Source organism: Scyliorhinus torazame, chromosome 4, assembly GCF_047496885.1.
Source record: "Scyliorhinus torazame isolate Kashiwa2021f chromosome 4, sScyTor2.1, whole genome shotgun sequence".
NCBI lineage: Eukaryota > Metazoa > Chordata > Chondrichthyes > Carcharhiniformes > Scyliorhinidae > Scyliorhinus > Scyliorhinus torazame.
In genome coordinates this window covers 183655241-183675736 of record NC_092710.1, presented here as the reverse complement: position 1 = coordinate 183675736, position 20496 = coordinate 183655241, and the positions used below count along the sequence as shown (strand labels likewise).

Here is a 20496-nt window from a genome sequence, read left to right as displayed (position 1 = left end):
GGAATTTTTTGAGGACATTACCAGTGCGGTAGATAACGGGGAGCGAATGGATGTGGTATATCTGGATTTCCAGAAAGCCTTTGACAAGTTGCCACACAAAAGGTTGCTGCATAAGACAAAGATGCATGGCATTAAGGGGAAAGTAGTAGCATGGATAGAGGATTGGTTAATTAATAGAAAGCAAAGAGTGGGGATTAATGGGTGTTTCTCTGGTTGGCAATCAGTAGCTAGTGCTGTCCCTCAGGGATCACTGTTGGGCCCACAATTGTTCACAATTTACATAGATGATTTGGAGTTGAGGTCCAAGGGCAATGTGTCCAAGTTTGCAGACGACACTAAGATGAGTGGTAAAGCAAAAAGTGCAGAGGATACTGGAAGTCTGCAGAGGGATTTGGATAGGCTAAGTGAATGGGCTAGGGTCTGGCAGATGGAATACAATGTTGACAAATGTGAGGTTATCCATTTTGGTAGGAATAACAGCAAAAGGGATTATTGTTTAAATGATAAAATATTAAAACATTCTGCTGTGCAGAGAGACCTGGGTGTGCCAGTGCATGAGTCGCAATAAGTTGGTTTACAGGTGCAACAGGTGATTAAGAAGGCAAATGGAATTTTGTCCTTCATTGCTAGAGGGATGGAGTTTAAGACTTGAGAGGTTATGCTGCAATGGTATACGGTGTTAGTGAGGCCACACCTGGAGTATTGTGTTCAGTTTTGGTCTCCTTACTTGAGAAAGGACGTACTGGCACTGGAGGGTGTGCAGAGGAGATTCACTAGGTTAATCCCAGAGCTGAAGGGGTTGGATTACGAGGAGAGGCTGAGTAGATTGGGACTGGATTCATTGGAATTTAGAAGGATGAGGAGGGAATCTTATAGAAACATATAAAATTATGAAGGGAATAGATAGGATAGATGCGGGCAGGTTGTTTCCACTGGCGGGTGAAAGCAGAACTAGGGGGCATAGCCTCAAACTAAGGGGAAGTAGATTTAGGACTGAGTTTAGGAGGAACTTCTTCACCCAAAGGGTTGTGAATCTATGGAATTCCTTGCCCAGTGAAGCAGTAGAGGCTCCTTCATTAAATGTTTTTAAGATAAAGATAGATAGTTTTTTGAAGAATAAAGGGATTAAGGGTTATGGTGTTCGGGCCGGAAAGTGGAGCTGAGTCCACAAAAGATCAGCCATGATCTCATTGAATGGTGGAGCAGGCTCGAGGGGCCAGATGGCCTACTCCTGCTCCTAGTTCTTATGTTCTTATAATGTCCACCGTTGAATGTGATCTGCAATTGCGCAGTATTTTCTGAACAATCTTAATTATGTCAAGAATTATGCTAACAACCAATTTGAGATTATCAATTGAGCTCACATGTGGCTCACTTATGTTTGCTAAAACTACATATATTTATATGCTGGGACCTGCCCTCTGCAGGTAAAAGGAACATACTGAGACATTGGACCTTTTTTGAGTGAACAGCATATGGGGGGTGGGGAGGGTGGGGCAATAGTACCCTTGTGCATTCTCCCTGGCAACAGCTCAACCAAATAAAGGATGTGATTTAACAGAAAAAGACAGAGTCCAGCTGTGGGCGGGTCTAGCGGGGTGTTTAAACTCCAGGAACAACCTCACAATCAAATTACCTTAATTTCTTGCACTGACAAGAGGTCAAGATGCCATTATTAAATGGTGCCCCGATCTCTCGATCCCCCAACATGACCCCTGGACCCCCCCCCCCCCCCCCCCCCCCCGAATACCCCAACCTATTGATTAGGGCGTCTTCAAGACCCCCTCACTGCACCTCATAAGGACAAGGACCCCGGGCATCCTGGCAGTGTAAAGGTGCCTGTGTGACATCATCATTGCCAGGGTACCACCCTGCCCAGAGGCTGACCACCCTGGGGCCTCCAATTGCCTGGGAGATCCCACCCCAAGTGCCGTCCAACCTGGTCCCCATTTTTGGAGACCGGTGTTAACCGATGCCTGGTTCGGGTCTTCTCGGCGAGGCCATTAGATACCGGGTGCTGGTACATTCAAAATATTGTTTGAATATTGTTTTTCAAAGTAACCACACTGAGAAGAGAAATCTTCTGCGAAAGAAAGCAATTTGGAGTAAAATGTGGAAATCTGCTCCATACAACTGTACCCAGGAAGACAACTGAACAAAATAGCTACAATGTCGAATCAACCATATATTCCTCCAATTTTACTTTCCATGAACTGTAAAAATCCTATAAGCCTAACTTCTTACTCTATACTTGTGTGTGTGGGCTCAGAAGAATGTGTGTGACATATTGAACTGTGGTTGCAATTTACCTGATTTTTTTTGAGTTTGGGAAATAGTTTCAATAAACTTATCTTTGTTTAACGTAAGAAAATCTGTTTGACTAATTCTTTACAATCTGAAAACATAAATAGTTGGATTCCTATAGAACTGGCAAAACACACCCTCTCTAATTCACAAAACAACCATGTTACTGTCAAACCTGGAGTGGGAGCACGGGGAGTCGTTTTGCCCCTCATATGGTTTTAACACCTGATGAGTGCAAGTCAAAAAACTTTGACAGTATGTCTTGTCTTCCAACATACTCAAAGTCTGTACTATCAAATGATTATTAATATTGGATAAATTAGGAAATGTCTAGATGAATGGAGAAGCCTCCAGATATGTTTTTTAATTGGACTTGGGTGGATGTGTAATTCTGGTAAGGGCACATGTATTGACTATTCCTCGTTAAAATGGTTGCTAAAATGATAGTCATGGTCATTTACAAGTCACTTCAGAGCTAGTTTTAAGTGTCAGCTGTAAGTTAGGTTGGAGATTGCCACAAACATGCTTAAATTCAAAGCCTAAATAAGCATCTTATTTGTCTAATTCTGCAATCTGATAACAAAATACTAGTAATTCTTCCTGTCATCTTTCCTGTGGGCAGAGTGGTCATGTTTATTTCATTAAAATGTGATTTGGTTAAACTTGTGGCTCTGAAAACTAACATGAGTTTAGAGTGAATCTAATATTGATCTTATACAATGCAGCAGGATATAGATATAGATGAGATATAGATACCAACTGTGCAACTGCCAGGTCAAAAGTAAGAGCTTCAGAATAAATGAATTACCTTAGAAGATTCTGTGAGGCTTATTCTATCTTTCAGTAATAACTGGTTGAATAGATCTTAATTCCATGACAAGTTTATTATCGTGGTTATGTGACTGTCTTAACCAGAGACCTGAACTGACAATCTGGAGACATGAATTGACACCCTACCGGGACAGTTTGTCTGTTTGAATTTAGTTAATCGAATTAATCTGGAATATAGAAGAGCTAATATCAGTGATAATAATAATCGCGCGCATGAAGCAACTAGATCATCATGTAAAAACCTGACTGATACCTGCTGACCTTCAGCAAAGGAAATCTGTGATCCATACCCAGTCTGACTTGCATTTGACTCCGGATCTAGGGTTATGTGGTTGCCCTCTGAAATGGCCTAGCAAGCTACTCAGTAACAAACTGCTGCAAAAAGGATATGCCTAAGAATCAAAGTGTTTGGATCACCCAGCATCGATCTAGGCAGAGGATTTGGACACAGCAAGGTCGCGTCCATCCCAGGTGGTTTTACAAAACCCTCCTTGCCACCATCTTGGGATTTATACCAGCATTGGAGGAGCTAGTCAAATAACAGTCTGACATAGTCACGCAAACCGAATTATATCTTTCAGGCAACATTTAGACTACTCTAAAACCACCATCCTTGTCTATATCCTTTTCCACCAGCTGAACACACCCACCAGAGGTGGTGGTACAACGGCCTACATTTTGTACCCGTACTAATGTCAGTGCTGCTTTCAAGTTGAACTGAACATCTTTATGAGCTGAGGGAGGGTGATAGATGGTAATCAGCCTGAGATTTCCTTGCCCATGTTTGATTTGATTTTGTGAGGCATACTTGAATCAGGAATCAATATTTAAAGTGTCCCGGGGTTACTCCCTCCTGATAGATTTTGTTTTCTTTCTCCTAATTATCTGACACTGAATCAACAACACTCATGAAATGAGTGGACATCATGTAGTACATTTCTGTGTGTCCACTTACAGATTAAATTGGTCTGAAGGTCCTGTTCTGATTTCAGTGCATGTCAAAGACAGATGGCAGTGCATGTTGTCTAAGATGGATTTGCGTTCTTAAGAACTCTGAGGCAATGTGGTTTTATATGTTTGCTTTGACAATTCATCTTCCTTCTCACCTGCAGTCCATCTTGTTGATATATGGAACCTGATTGAAGCTTTTCGGGACAATGGCCTCAACACCTTGGACCATAGCACAGAAATCAATGTTTCTCGATTAGAGACCATCATTTCATCTATCTATTATCAGCTAAATAAACGCCTTCCAACCACCCATCAAATCAGTGTGGAACAGTCCATCAGCCTGCTTCTCAACTTCGTCATAGCAGCATATGACAGGTCAGTGCCCACGTCGTCATGCACAGAAGGGTCGTTGTCATGTAGGCAGGGTAGGAGCAGCATGTTGTTGTTACCTGTATTTTGTTCTTTATGAAGTCACTTCTATCATTATTCATCTGATAATTCTGCAGTATTCTTTTCCAGGTTCTTCTTTTCCACGTTATTGAGATGATGTCAGTTATGTGACGTGTTGTGGAGCAGTTCCATTGTAAACAGTGCTGGGTATGAGAAGTAGTTTCCAGCTTTGGTTTTCACTCTCTTGGCAAGGCCTTGATATTTTCCAGCTTGCAGCACACCATCCAGGGTTTTCTCTGGAAAGACCTCAAGTTGGCTTCAAATCTCAACCCACAAAGCTTGTACTGGAACTACCTTGGGAGCTATTCATGGGGATGTCCTCCTCCATAACTGATGTGGAGATGCCGGCGTTGGACTGGGGTGAGCACAGTAAGAAGTCTTACAACACCAGGTTAAAGTCCAACAGGTTTGTTTCGATGTCACTAGCTTTCGGAGCGCTGCTCCTTCCTCAGGAGCAGTGCTCCGAAAGCTAGTGACATCGAAACAAACCTGTTGGACTTTAACCTGGTGTTGTAAGACTTCTTACTGTCCATAACTGATGTCAGTGGAATGAGTGAGCAAGGAGAGAGAGCCTGTTTGTAATCGCCTTCTATACTCCAAAAAGAACATTCCCAGTTTTTAATTCTCCACAGAACTGAAGACTTTTATCCCTGGTACCATTCTGGTAGATCCCTACATGGCGTTGCCATCCTTCCTGAAATGTATGGTGCATGGAATTAGCACAATACTCCAGTTGGTACTTAGCCAGTATCTTATAAAAGTTATAGAATCCCTACAATGCAGAAGGAGGCCATTCGGGCCATCGGGTCTGCACCGACTTGCTAAAAGAGCACCCTACCTAGGCCCAATTCCCCCACCCAATCCTCGTAAACCAACCAAGGCAATGTATCATGGCCAATCCAGCTAACCTGCACATCTTTGTACTGTGGGAGGAAACCTACGCAGACACGGGAAGAATGTGCAAACTCCACACAGTCACCCGAAGTCTGAATTGAACCTGTGTCCCTGGCGCTGTGAGGCAGCATTGCGAACCACTGTGCCACAGTGCAAAGCTTTTTTTATTCTGTTCTTCGAGAAATAATGTCATGGACCACATACCCCTTTGGCAGCCTCCTCAGCCTGCCGTGCCACTTTGTGTATGTCAACCCCTGGTTTTCGCTGTTTCGGTGACTCCCTTTAAAATTGTGCCATTCAGTTCATAATGCTTCTCATTCTTCCTTGCATAAAGAATCATTGTGCCTCTTCTCCGCAGTAAATATAGGGCAGGACACTATATTTGGGAGACTGGGATGGATTCTCCGATTTTGAGGCTATGTCCAGAGCATGTCTCTAGTCTTACAACGAAACATTCTGCGCTGCCCCAGCACTGATGTTCCGCCCGGTGGGGGGGGCTAGCAGCTGTGCCACATAAAACCCCTGGCGTTGCCAACAGAAATGACCGGAGAATTGCTAGGTCCATGGCCGCGCACGCGCACGGCGGCGACCTGCAGCAGTCACGCCATACAACATGGCGCCGGCCACACGCGGACCTGGCCTGACAGATAGTGCTCTCCTGTAATCCCCTTCGCCAGCCCCAGACCAACCCCCGCCAGTCCCCCCCCCGCCCCGCCGAAGCACCCCCCCCCCCCCCCCGGCCAGCGGAACGCCCCCCCCACCCCCGACTGCTGCGCCGCTGGACACAGTCGGCAGCCGCCACACGTGATTGACGGAACACCAGACCACAAGTGATGCACGCCGTCAGGAAGTCGGCCCATTGGGGCGAAGCATCAGGGGAGGGCCGTTAGGTGAAGTCCTGAGGCCGTCCCAACGGCTTGTGGCGTACTCACCCATGATGCAGTTTTGGAAGAGGCGGAGCCTCCGAAAACAGGTGCCGCCCCGATTTCTGCGTCAAAAGTGATTTTGGCGTCGGCAATAGGAGAATCCCGCGCTAAGTTCTCGAGCCGGAGCTGAATGGCATCAGCTTTATAATCCTCTTGCGATCGTAAAACGGGATGCAATTCAGTGTTCCACGCCAGCCAGCCACCCCCCTCCCCAACACTACAAATCAACTCTGAACACCCCTGTAATAGGAGGACTCCCGACAAGGACCCCATGCTAAAAGGAACCTGCTCCACAGACCGCCCCCCCCGGCCTAGAAAAGGGATCACTGTCTGGAAGTTAGAGAGCAGTCCAGACAGGGGCAGTGGGAAGCATTATAGCTGTAATACTTACCTTGCAGCTTCATTTGTTCATTCCTCAAAAGAGAGCAACTGTGCCTGCATCTGGTTCCCACAATTCCATTAGCTTCAAGCCATTCATAGCTTTCAATTCGTGATTGACTGCTTATACAAACCATCTGCAGCTTTGATCCATTCATATCCCTTCACGCTTCAGCGGCCTAAGTGCTGAAACCCAAATGTTTGCAACATTGACCACATCAAAGAGATGCAAATGCATTCCAAGCACTAAGTTCATTCCAATCACTCAAGCCTGTGATTTCACTGCACTTACCTCTCTTTGATGTGGACAATGAGCGGGGCTTAAATTTACAAAAATCAGAAACAATTCTCCAACATGCAGACTTCCAATTTTAACAGAGGTGGGTTGAGGGGGGGTGGGGGGTTGTGTGTCCCTCACCTGATCTCCTTCCACTAGTCAACAACTTAAATCATTTGATAAGCTTGTGTGTCACAAATGTTACCACAGCTTTGAATTTAAGTGCTGAAATCCAGGTTTCGAGGGCTTGGAAGCGCTAGCGTGACTAGGTGACTATTCATATATTCAATGAATATTCATCCTGCGGTGTGTGCTGCATTCCTCTAATGTGATGAGCTGGGCATCATGGAATAAAATCATTTCCAGCACCTGTAATATTTTGCTTTTAATATGGTTAATGATAATTTGCGAACTTTAAGGAATGAAAAATGTGTTTTAAAATTTATTTTTACAATGTTGTATTAATTTTCTTCTACTGTAAAGTGGAACTCTTGACTACAGTTACCTTTAGTCAAGTAAAAAAAAGCATCAACAGTACTCGAGGAGTGCAGGGAACCTTTCATGTCATTGACATGCACTTCCAGTTAATGTTGCTCCCATTCCTGAGGTGTAATACTAACTAGTTCAGTTTTCTTTTGCAGTGAAGGTCATGGAAAGTTGACTGTCTTCTCAGTCAAAGCTATCTTGGCAACAATGTGTGGAGGAAAGATCCTGGACAAACTGCGGTGTAAGTAGAAACAAAATTTGGATGCACGTTTCTTTAGGATTACGCTGCTTCCCCCTCTTCTCTTTTTGTCCCTCTCACTGGCAGAAAATTACGTTTGATTTGGGCTCGGTGCTCTTGCAGCCCATGTGACTGGCCAGATAGTGAGTGCCAGCATGTTTTTATTTGTCGGGGAGCCAAAAGAGCCCAGTCCAGTCCTGCTCTCCGCCAATGTCAGAACATGCACACTTAAAATAGGAGTCATTGAATAGTAATAAAGGGGTGTGAATTCCAGATGGGATTTACTTGTCGAATTGAAGGGCATTGAGGTGCTAGGTACAGAGACCTTGGCCTCTGGCTGAAGTAATTATTGGTTTGAGCTACTGCGGGAGACCAACAAGTGCACTCTTCATGGAGAGACACATTTCTGTGTTTTGACCAATTCTAAACTCAGTGTTCCAATACATTAGGGATTAAAATGCATGTTACTCATTATCAGTACAATGCAGAACAAGTACTCTACACATGAAGCTATATTTTCTGCTTGGTTCTTGGAAAATAATTGTATTGGTTAGAGATATGTTGGAATAATCAGGAAATTATTTTAGTTTATTTTGGCCTCAGCCAAAGTTTAACTGGTTTTGTTTGGCTTTTGATATCTGTGTGCATGACCTGTTTCTATTGTTTTCATCGAAAATTGAATTGCCTTGTTGAGGGAAAATATGCTGAAATAACTTATTTATCTTTGGATATTAAATCCCTAATGTGCATGAAGGTCTTGAGGGACTATTTTCAAGATTTCTATTTATCATGTAAGGCAGCCTTGTATGTATAGTGGAAAATCAAATTGTTGGATTTATATCAAGATTCCGAGCCACGGCCTGACAACATCTTCAATTGGGAGCGGAATGAAGGACGTGTCAATTTCAGTTGGTTTGTTTTGTGATTGGTTTAATTTGTGCATTGTCAAGAGCATTGTGCCGATGGGCTCTACGTGATGTGAGTTTGCAGAATCTCAGCAGTATGTTTTATGGGCACAAATCTGAAGTACAGAACTCTCACTAAATTAGACCTAATTGCAGTTCCATTCAAGGGCCATGGAATGGCCGGCATGGGAAATGAAAAGTAAATATCTCACTGGTTCTGGATTGATGCCTTCTGGGGTTTGTGCTGAAGCGTATTGTAGGGCAGAGTGGATGAAGATTTACTTTGCACCTCACTGCACCATACGTGACTTGGGAATACTTGATACTAACATTCAGCAATGGAATGAGAAGAGTTGAGTTCCCATGCATTAATATTCCTCACCTTGATTGCCAAATAAAAGAAAGAATGGGTCTCTGGAGGTTGGCGTCTTCATTTTACATTGCTTGTGTGGCGCATTAACAAAATGGGACATTTGAGACGAGTGGCTTGTTCCTGTGCCGTACATTCTAATCAATGGTAGGAGTCCTACATATAACCACTGCATTCAATATTTCAATAATCTTTATTGTCACAAGTAGGCTTACATTAACACTGCAATGAAGTTACTGTGAAAAGCCCCTAGTCACCACATTCTGGCACCTGTTCAGGTACACAGCGGGAGAATTCAGAATGTCCAAATTATCTAACAGCATGTCTTTCGGGGCTTGTGGGATGAAACCAGAGCACCTGGAGGAAACCCATGCAGACAAGGGGAGAATGTGCAGACTCCGCACACAAGTGACCCAAGCTGGAATCGAACCTGGGACCCTGGCGCTGTGAAGCAACAGTGTTACCATGCCGCCAATTCCAGGAGTATAATAATACCTTTTATATCAGCTCTAACTATGGGAGTAACCTAGAATAACTATATCATGATTTCCCTTAGTCAAAAGGGCATGATCACTATTTTGCACCTTTATATCATGGTACAAGTATCTTGATCTTGCAATACTTGGTGGAAGGGAAAATTGAAGGTACTATCTACCACAAAGTGGATTGGAGCAAGAATTAGTTCTGTCATTGGATCCTCCCAAATTATGATGATGTAGCCTAGTTTTTCGCAGTGCAGCCCAGATCCTAACTACTTGCTGAATTGGCAGTGAGAAATGTTGGGATCCCGGATGAGAACCCAACTATTTGCATTTGGAAATCTGTAAGGAAAGATGACTGCACCACAGGAGTGATAACACTGACCAATAGATATCTTTTGTGTTAAAACCAGCTTTAATTTAAACACAAAATCAGTCACATTAGCAATTATTTTAACAGTTCTTAAATAAAGGGAAAAAACTTTAACTTACTCCCTACACCTCAACTATATATATTCCAGTTAAGCAAACCAATATAGTTCAAGGAGGTTAACAATGAGGTATACTTGCTTTTTTATGTGCTGAAACCTGGAGAGAATCTTCCAGAAGTGCACTCAAAACACTTCTCTTCAACTTAAAATTCTGTGGAAAACTGAAAACTCCAGACAGACTAGGCTCCTCTGCTTAATTACATAATCTCTACCCGAAGCATAAGGCATTCTTGTGTCTCCTCCCACAAAATGTCCCATGACCTGGTTAGCCAGGAACAAAACACAATCCCTCATAAATGATCTACCCCCCAGGGATCTTCCAAAACCCAAAACAATATTCCATTAGCCCACTATCTATAAAGAAGTAAATGGTTAAACCAATAATTACCTCATTTTGTAACCCCCTTAGTCACAACTTTAGCACACATAATGGCTGTGTGCATCTTAAACCCATTTTCTAATAACATCACAGCAACAAATATAAAATATAATTCATCCCAGGGACCTTACCTGTTGCCAGCACATAATTGGCAAATCATAGTTTGCTATTCTCAGATATGCATTGGTGACAGACGAGCAGGTTTCTCTAACCAATATGTTCTTAGAAACTGACTCGTTATGTTGTCATGGAAGCATTTTCATATCAGGAGTTTCTATGTTCTTTGGCTGACCTGATTTAATTTTTGAACCAGAAGTAGCCAAGTGATTCACTTGGTGAATGCTAGTCCTGAGGCAAAGCCTGCATCAGTGCTTCCCATTTGAAGTTCAGGTCACTGCTTTACCTGTGCCAGGCCCTATAGTCTCACTTTACCCAACTTCATTTACATGTCCTCTGGATCTGTTTGCACAGCACCTATCTTCTAAAGACTTTGCTACATTTCAGCTTTAGGTACTTTTTTTTTAAATGCTCATGCATTTTGAGCCAATTTGTCCGCACATCGTTTATAATATTTGGGAAATTACTGCAGCCTTACTTCATTGGTTCTCTCAAACTATTTAGATTTTACACGTGAGATGTTGTCAAAGTGTTGCGAGAAATCTGTGAACTATTCTTTCAACCAAACTGCAGTTAGTTAGTTACCAAACTAATGAAGCTGGATAGCTGTAGAAATAAAGAATGATTGCAGCACAGAAGGAGGCCATATGTCCTGTGTGTCAGTGGCTGTCTGTCTGCAAGAGCAACCCAGTGAGTCCCACTCCCTGTAACCCTGCAAGTTGTTCCCTTTAGGTGCTGATTTGATAATCTTTGCAAGCCATGATTGAATCTGTCTCGAATACACGCTCAGGCAGTGCAGCCCAGATTCTAACTACTCGTTGAATAAAAAAGACTTCCTCGTTGGTTCTTTTGTCATTCATCTTAGAATTATAGAATCCTTAACAGTGTAGAAGGAGGCCATTTGGCTCATTGTGTCTACACTGACCCTCTGAAAGAGTACTCTACCTAAGCCCACTCCCTGCCCTAACCCCATAACCCCACCTAACCTAAGGGTCAATTTACCATGGCCAATCCACCTAACCTGCATATCTTTTGACTGTGGGAGGAAACCCATGCAGACATGGGGAGAAAGTGCAAACTTCACACAGACAGTGACCCGAGGCCCAAGTCCCTGGCACTGTGAGGCAGCAGTGCTAGCCAGAGTTCTCTGGTTTTTTTTACTCTTCTATCAATGAGAATAGTTTATCTCTGTCTAAACCGGTCATGATTTTGAACACTGAGTAAACTGTGCCTCTACTTATAAAATCCTAGATCCTGCATGCCTTTTTAACCACTGTCTCAGCTTGCTTTGCCGACTTGATTATTTTATGCACGTATGCCTTCAGGCCCCTCTGCCCCCACACCTCTTTCGAATTGCACCATTTAATTCATTTTACCTCCTGTCAACCTTCCTCCAGAAATATACTACTTCATACTTCTCTGCCTTAAATGTTATCCGCTCATTCCACCAGCGTTTCTACAGTCTCTTGAAGACTGTCAATATCAATATCCTCCTGACAATTTGCAATAGTTGCTTTTTTATTTTGAAACGGTGACCTGTGCACCCAAGAAAAGCAGTAGTCTTAACATGATCCCTGGGGAATCCCACTGTATACCTTCCACCAGTCTGAAAAACAATCATTCACTACTGCTCTCCTTTGAACGGAACAGATTCTAATTTTTTCAGAAATTCTGAGGTGAATTTGGCCATTTAAAAAACCATTGCTGAAACTGTTGATTTAAAAAAAAAATGTAAATTGTTTTTCTTACTTTGCACCGTAATTCTCTCCCTCCTACTTATCCACTAGATGTTTCACATGACAAAGCCTCATGGTAAATCCGACAAACACCAGTCTCATTTGAACATTAATCAATCGCATAGCCCAAAAGTGATCAAATTAAATGTATTTGCATTCTTATTTCATTCATTTGCCCGATGTGTAGAATGAACATTTGAAAATTGTCAATGATTTAGCAATTCTGACTATGTATCAGCTCCCCATTACCGCACCAATTGAGCATCATGGTGGATGATGAAGATTCCAAGCATATCTGTTTACCAGTTTTATTATTATTAAATGTGATGCATTTCCTTTTCCAGATGATCATTATCTTTATTGTCTGCCATAATAATGAAGAGCTTCTTCTTCACCCCCCCACCCTGACAATGGGCAATAAAGAATGATAACTAACTGCAGTTCAACAGTGCAGCATTCAGATTATATTTATGTCATACTTATAAAAAATATATTTTGTCAGTGCCAGCACTTGCATTTTATTTTAGAACATCTACATTTTAAAATTTCAGATCTGAAGGAATTGGACTTTTTAGGAAAAGGCTCTCCTTGTTGAGTTTAGTCACTTGCTAATCTCCTTGTCTGAAATGGGCAATGCTATCTTGTTCCAGTCATAACACCCACTGAGATTCTGATGTGCTTCCCCATGCCTTCATGTGCGGCTCAATGTTTATCAATCCCTTTCACTGACCCCAAACATTCACTGCTGCCTTAATTGCACCTTGAATTTTGCTGCTCCTTGTCTCTCTCGCTCTCTCCCACTCATTTCGTCACCTAAGCATGATCCTGATGCCCTCTTCTTGTATCAATAAATCTCTCAACTTCTGGGAAGATTTACTCAGATGAACATGGACAATGTGAGCATGGATTGTTTACATTCCATTATATGCATGGTCACCAATTAGTTCACTTGGCTTTTCTGTTTAGATAGAATTAAACTGGTTGGAACTAATAATATTGATTTATAAAAATTTTTTTAAAAAATGCAAATGTGGAACAAAAGGATTTGGGCCTCTTTTTGTAAGAAAAACCCTATGGCCTAGAATCCGACGGATGGGATCTGGACAATAATTGTGATATCAGAAGTATACTTAATGACCAAACATTAAGTATACTTAGTCCTTAGTAAGGACTAAGGACTCAGGAACACTGAGTCCTTCTCTGGTAATTTTTTGCCATGTACAACTTTTGATTTGACATGCCCTTTGAGAAGAATGAAGGATTTATCTACGCCCGCAATGTTTCCCTTGACTGGCTTGTGTATGTTTTTGTATTTTCAAAGCCCTCCTGTTAGGGATCAAGTTACTTTTGGGCAGGACTACATGGAGCACTGGATCATCAAGCAATTTCTGGGTCAGGAGCTCCAGGCAGTCATTTTTCTCTCATTGTTCTGCCAGATCCTCCCCAGAATGGCAGAGACTTTGCACAACCAGGTCTTTGCCTTTTTCCTTGGCTTTCCACCTTTTTGCAGCAGAGTTATGGGAGATTGGGATAAATCCTGACAAATTGTGAGACCTCACTCTTGATGTGCAGGAATAAATTCACTCTTTGCAGAGCTGACACTGAAATATTGTGTTGGAAAGTTTCTGGTTTCTAGGTCTTGCAGGGTTTCACAATGATCTTGGATTTCTGAAATTGTCCTAAGTTCATTGACTGAAATCTTACATTGATATTGTTTTTCTAATTGTTGCAATATCATCCTGCAAGGCTCTGATCTCTATAAAATTAGATTTTTTAAACCATCTGTCCCTAATCTTTCTACAAGCTCAAAATAAAAAAACAGTGAAACGACTGATTGAAGCCAGGATTGAGATTGTAATTGTGGGAATCCATTGTGAGCAGCCTAGTGTATATGTTTCGACATTTTTGTTCACCGGCTTGGTGACCACTGTTTGATGAGTATATAATATAGAACACTACGGAGTTTGCCACAAATAGAAGACTGTCTTTAATTTGTGAATTTTAGTCTTGCCAATTTCAGCAACAGAATTGTTCAACAGGAACTCATTGTTTAAGGGCACCATGGTCATGTTTGATTGCTCTCGTGGCAATCATGTGGTACTGCATCAGTGGAACATTCTTTCGAATAACGATGTATCTTATTTTTTGCAGCGACTGGGACTCTCGGCAATAACGTGCAGTCACGTTTTGTTTGTTCTTATACTATCTGTTTAAGAATCAGATTTGAGCTTGGTGGAACAGACCTGTTTGGATGATTTCACCAAGGAAACGTAGGGGGGAACCTGATCGGCATTGTCAGCTTACCTGGTTCTTGCCCTCCTACTTAATTTTTTTATCTGCTGTTACCTGAAGTTGAGTTTTATGGCATTGTCGGGGAAAGAATTTCTCAAAAGTGTGTACATATTAGCATTCATGTATAAACATGGGGGGGCGATTCTCCGATATGGAGGCCAAGTGTCCGCGCCGTCGTGAACACCGTCGCGTTTCACGACGGCGCGAACAGGGCCCGGGCACAACCTATTCTGGCCCCCATAGGGGGCCAGCACGGCGCTGGAGTGGTTCATGCCTCTCCAGCGTCCTTACGCGGCGCCAAATGGGCGCCGTGCCAACCCGCGCATGCGCAGTTGGGGCAGCCCAATCCTGCGCATGCGCGGGGAACGTCTTGCGCACGCCGGCCCCATACCAACATGGGGCCGGTGTTCTGGGGCCGCGCGCTGAAGGAGGTAGGCCCGGGGGGAAGAGGACGGCCCGTCTATCGGTGGGCCCCGATCGCGGGCCAGACCCTATCGGAGGCCACCCCGGTGAAGGAGCCCCCCTCCCTCCCTCACAGGCCGCCCCCCCAGCGTTCCCGCAGAGTTCCCGCCAGCAGCGATCCGAGGTGGACGGCACCGGCGGGAACCTGTCGTGTCGTAGTGGCCGCTTGGCCCATCCGAGCCAGAGAATCGCCGCTCGCCAGTTCTCTGAGCGGCCCGGTGCGAATCGCGCGCCACTGGTTTCCGGGGGGTGGGAGAATCGCGTGCGGGGGTCGGGGCGGCGTGGCGCGATTCGCGCAGTGCCCCGGCGTTGGGGGGCGGGGGGGGGGGGGAGAATATCGCCCATGTATTTAAACTTTCGATTTTAATTAAGAGAATTAAAAAATTTCAAAATTGCTGGAGACAGTGGGTTAGGTGGACCGCAGGCAGTGGAATTAGTTTGCTGTAACAGTCCAAGTGAGCTGAACCTTTCAGTGCTGTTAGCTTCTCTAGTTATTGTGTTCCATGTGGTCCCTCAACCGTAAACATTGCAATCAATCAGTAGCTACATACTGGGACCAATACGGGGAATAAGTATTTTTGTATCCAGTTTTCTGACTTGGCACGCAGTCATACTGTGGCATGACTACCTGGATCTGTCTCGCTATTGTCATCTGTGGACTTAGCGAGTGAGACTTTTGAATTCTTGAATGCCTCAATCAACAGAGCAGACAAATGAAGTTATACCAACATGTATGGTACTGACCTTTTTACAAGATCATTTAGGGACCCAAACGTTCGCAAGCAATTAAGTGCATGCAGCCATTAGAGGCTTTTTAATTTTTTATTCTTTCATGTGATGTGGGCCAGCATTTATTGCCCATCCCTCATTGCCCTTGAACAGAGTGGCCTGCTAGGCCATGTCACCATGTCAGTCCTTGTTCACCATTCTCTTAAGGTTAACGTGCAGGTTCAGTTGGCAGTTAGGAAGACAAGTGCAATGTTAGCATTCATGTCGGAAGGACTAGAATACAAGAGCAGGGATTTACTTCTGAGGCTGTATAAGACTCTGGTCAGACCCCATTTGGAGTATTGTGAACAGTTTTGGGCCCCGTATCTGAGGAAGGATGTGCTGGCCTTGGAAAGGGTCCAGAGGAGGCTCACTAGAATGATCCCTGGAATGAAGAGCTTGTCGTACGAGGAACAGTTGAGGACTCTGGGTCTGTACTCATTGGTGTTTAGAAGGATGAGGGGGGGGGATCTTATTGAAACTTACAGGATACTGCGGGGCCTGGATAGAGTGGTGTGGTGAGGATGTTTCCACTTGTAGGGAAAGCTGGAACCGGAGGACACAATCTCAGACTAAAGGGACGATCCTTTAAAACAGAGATGAGGAAGAATTTCTTCAGCCAGAGGATGGTGAATCTGTGGAACTCTTTGCCTCAGAAGGCTGTGGAGGCAAAATCACCGAGGGTCTTTAAGACAGAGATAGATAGGTTCTTGATTAATAAGGGGATCAGGGGTTATGGGGAGAAAGCAGGAGAATGGGGATGAGAAAAATATCAGCCATGATTGAATGGCAGAGCAGACTCGATGGGCTGAGTGGCCTAATTCTGCTCCTATGTCTTATGGTCTTATGGCAGTTAAGAGTCAAGCACATTGCTTTTGGTTTGGAATCAGATGTAGGCCAGATAAGGATGGCAGTTTTCTGGTTGGATTCTTCACCCATGCCGGTATCGAGGTCCATGATGCAGTGGAGAATTGCAAAATAGGGATTGTCGGTCTAAAGGCGATGCTTCGGACCCCCCCCCCCCCCCCCCCCCCCCACCCCCACCCCCACTGGCGCCGGAATCGAGGTCCACGACCACTTGTCAGTGGGAGGATTTAAATTAATGAAAATGGATCTTAATGACCCATTTGCACCCATTTAGCGGGCCTGGCACCCTATGCTCTGGTCCTCTATGATACTTCTGTCCCTGGGGCTGGGAATCACATTCGTAACTTTCTAGTAGAAGGCTGTGATTGACAGTTTCCAGGAACCAACTGCAGCCTTGATTCATTCAGCTCCTTTCATGGATGAGTGACTAAGTGGTGAAACCCCAATGTTTACAAACATTGACCTCATCAAAGAGAGGTAAGTGCTTTGCAATCGCACTGACCCATGAAGGGAGATGAATGAATCAACTGGTTTCTGGAAGATGCCAATCACAGCCCACTACTTGAAAGTTAGGAAAGGCTTGCAGCTAATGGATCTCCGGGGTTGAAACACAGGTCACAGCTGTTCTCCTTCCAGGAATGGACACGTGAAGCCTCCAGGTAAGTGTCACAGTTGTAATGTGTTGCACTGCCCCTTTCTGGACTGCTCTCTAACTTTCAGATAGATCTCGTTTGGGGGGAGTGGGGGGGGGGGGGGGGGGGGGAAGAGATTCTTTTAGTCCGGGTTCCCCAGCGGGAGGGGAACTCCCTATTACAGGGGTCCCTGGAACTTGCCTCCCTATTACATGGATCCATATGGCGGGGGGGGGGGGGGGGGGGGGGAGGAAGGAAGCTCCCTATTACAGAGGTCCAGAGGGGGGGTGGTTCCTATTACAGGGTTCCTGGGAGGAAAGTCTCCCTTGTTAAGGGGTCCCTGAGGTGACGGGTCAGGTCACCCCCGTGCCTGGGGTAGAGGGGGTATCTTGGCAACCCGGGGGTGGGGGGGGGGGGGAGGTGGGGGGCGGGTTATTGGCTGTCTTGTTGGGTGGGTGGGGGGGGGGGGGTGCGGATAGCCGCGCGACTCTCCCAAACGAAGAATCCACTCATTGTCTGAAGGGGCATTAGTGACCAAGATGGGTTTTCACAACAAGTTGTGTTGTTTTAAAATATATATATTTTTATTAGGGTATTTGCAGTTTTTATAATAATAATAACAGCGACATAAACATGGCACAATAAACATTTCCAGCCCCAACACAACCTTCACACCACCCAAAAATAAAACAACAGTCTGCCCCCCCCCACCCTTTTTAGAATTCTGCTTCTGCCGACATTTTAATTTTCCCCGAGAAAGTTAGAACATAACAGCGCAGTACAGGCCCTTCGGCCCTCGATGTTGCGCCGACCTGTGAAACCACTCTAAAGCCCATCTACACTATTCCCTTATCGTCCATATGTCTTTCCAATGACCTTTTGAATGCCCTTAGTGTTGGCGAGTCCACTACTGTTGCAGGCAGGGCATTCCATGCCCTTCCTACTCTCTGAGTAAAGAACATACCCCTGACATCTGTCCTATATCTATCTCCCCTCAATTTAAAGCTATGTCCCCTCGTGCTAGACATCACCATCCGAGGAAAAAAGCTCTCACTGTCCACCCTATCTAATCCTCTGATCATCTTGTATGCCTCAATTAAGTCACCTCTTAACCTTCATCTCTCTAACAAAAACAGCCTCAAGTCCCTCAGCCTTTCCTCATAAGATCTTCCCTCCATCACAGGCAACATTCTGGTAAATCTCCTCTGCACCCTTTCCAATGCTTCCACGTCCTTCCTATAATGCGACGACCAGAATTGCAGGCAATACTCCAAATGTGGCCGCACCAGAGTTTTGTACAGCTGCAACATGACCTCATGGCTCCAAAACTCAATCCCTCTACCAATAAAAGCTAACACACCGTACGCCTTCTTAACAACCCTCTCAACCTGGGTGGCAACTTTCAGGGATCTATGCACATGGACACCGAGATCTCTCTGCTCATCCACACTGCCAAGAATCTTACCATTAGCCCAGTACTCTGTCTTCCTGTTATTCCTTCCAAAATGAATCACCTGACACTTTTCTGCATTAAACTGCATTTGCCACCTCTCAGCCCAGCGCTGTAGCTTATCTATGTCCCTCTGTAACTTGTAACATCCTTCCGCACTGTCCACAACTCCACCGACTTTAGTGTCATTGCAAATTTACACACCCATCCTTCTACGCCCTCCTCCAGGTCATTTATAAAAATGACAAACAGCAGTGGCCCCAAAACAGATCCTTGTGGTACACCACTAGTAACTGGACTCCAGGCTGAACATTTCCCTTCAACCACCACCCTTTGTCTTCTTCCAGCTAACCAATTTCTGATCCAAACTGCTAAATCACCCTGAATCCCATGCCTCTGTATTTTCTGCAGGAGCCTACCGTGGGGAACCTTATCAAACGCTTTAGCCTCATCCACCTGTTTGGTCACCTTCTCAAAGAACTCAATAAGGTTTGTGAGGCACGACCTACCCTTCACAAAACCGTGTTGACTATCTCTAATCAAATTATTCCTTTCCAGATGATTACACATCCTATCTCTTATAAGCCTTTCCAAGATTTTGCCCACAACAGAAGTAAGGCTCACTGGTCTATAGTTACCGGGGTTGTCTCTACTCCCCTTCTTGAACAAGGGAACAACATTTGCTAGCCTCCAGTCTTCTGGCACTATTCCTGTCGACAAAGATGACTTAAAGATCAAAGCCAAAGGCTCAGCAATCTCCTCCCTCGCTTCCCTAAATCCCATCCGGCCCAGGGGACTTCTCTATTTTCACACTTTCCAGAATTGCTAACACCTCCTCCTTATGAACCTCAAGCCCTTCTAGTCTAGTAGCCTGAATCTCAGTATTCTCCTCGCCAACATTGTCTTTTTCCTTTTGAATACTGATGGAAAATATTCATTTAGCACCTCTCCTATCTCCTTGGACTCCAAGCACAACTTCCCACTACTGTCCTTGACTGGCCCTACTCTTACCCTAGACATTTGTTTATTCCTGACATATCTATAGAAAGCTTTAGGGTTATCCTTTATCCTACCTGCCAAAGACTTCTCATGTCCCCTCCTGGCTCTTCTTAGCTCTCTCTTTAGGTCCTTCCTAGCTAACTTGTAACTCTCGAGCACCCTAACTGAACCTTCATGTCTCATCTTTACATAAGCCGTCTCCTTCCTCTTGACAAGTGTTTCGACTGCTTTAGTAAACCACGGTTCCCTTGCTCGACCAATTCCTCCCTGCCTGACAGGTACATACTTATCAAGGACACGCAGTAGCTGTTCCTTGAACAAGCTCCACATTTCCATTGTGCCCATCCCCTGCAGTTTTCCTCTCCATCCGATGCATTCTAAGTCATGCCTCATCGCATCATAATTGCCTTTCTCCCAGATATAACTCTTGCCCTGCGGTATATACCTATCCCTTTCCATCACTAAAGTAAACTTAATCGAATTGTGGTCACTATCACCAAAGTGCCCACCGACCTCTAAATCTAACACCTGTCTTGGTTCATTACCCAGTACCAAATCCAATATGGCCTCGCCTCTCGTTGGCCTATCTACATAGTGTGTCAGGAAACCCTCCTGCACACATTGGACAAAAACGGACCCATCTAAAGTAGTCGAACTATAGCGTTTCCAGTCAATGTTTGGAAAGTTAAAGTCCCCCATAACAACTACCCTGTTGCTTTCGCTCCTATCCAGAATCATCTTTGCAATCCTTTCCTCTACATCTCTGGAACTTTTCGGAGGCCTATAGAAATCTCCTAACAGGGTGACCTCTCCT

At 44.5% G+C, this 20496-nt stretch overlaps 1 protein-coding gene across 13 annotated transcripts in view; it reads left to right on the top strand.

Annotated features, from left to right (window-relative positions):
- The window catches only part of LOC140410628 (dystrobrevin beta), a 964620-nt gene that overhangs the window by 372219 nt on the left and 571905 nt on the right, over positions 1-20496 (top strand). For all 13 annotated transcript variants that reach the window (XM_072498957.1, XM_072498958.1, XM_072498965.1 and 10 more), the window contains 2 exons: positions 4248-4461; positions 7653-7738. In XM_072498957.1, coding sequence (XP_072355058.1) covers positions 4248-4461; positions 7653-7738 — 300 coding nt within the window. The remainder of the gene's footprint in view (positions 1-4247; positions 4462-7652; positions 7739-20496) is intronic.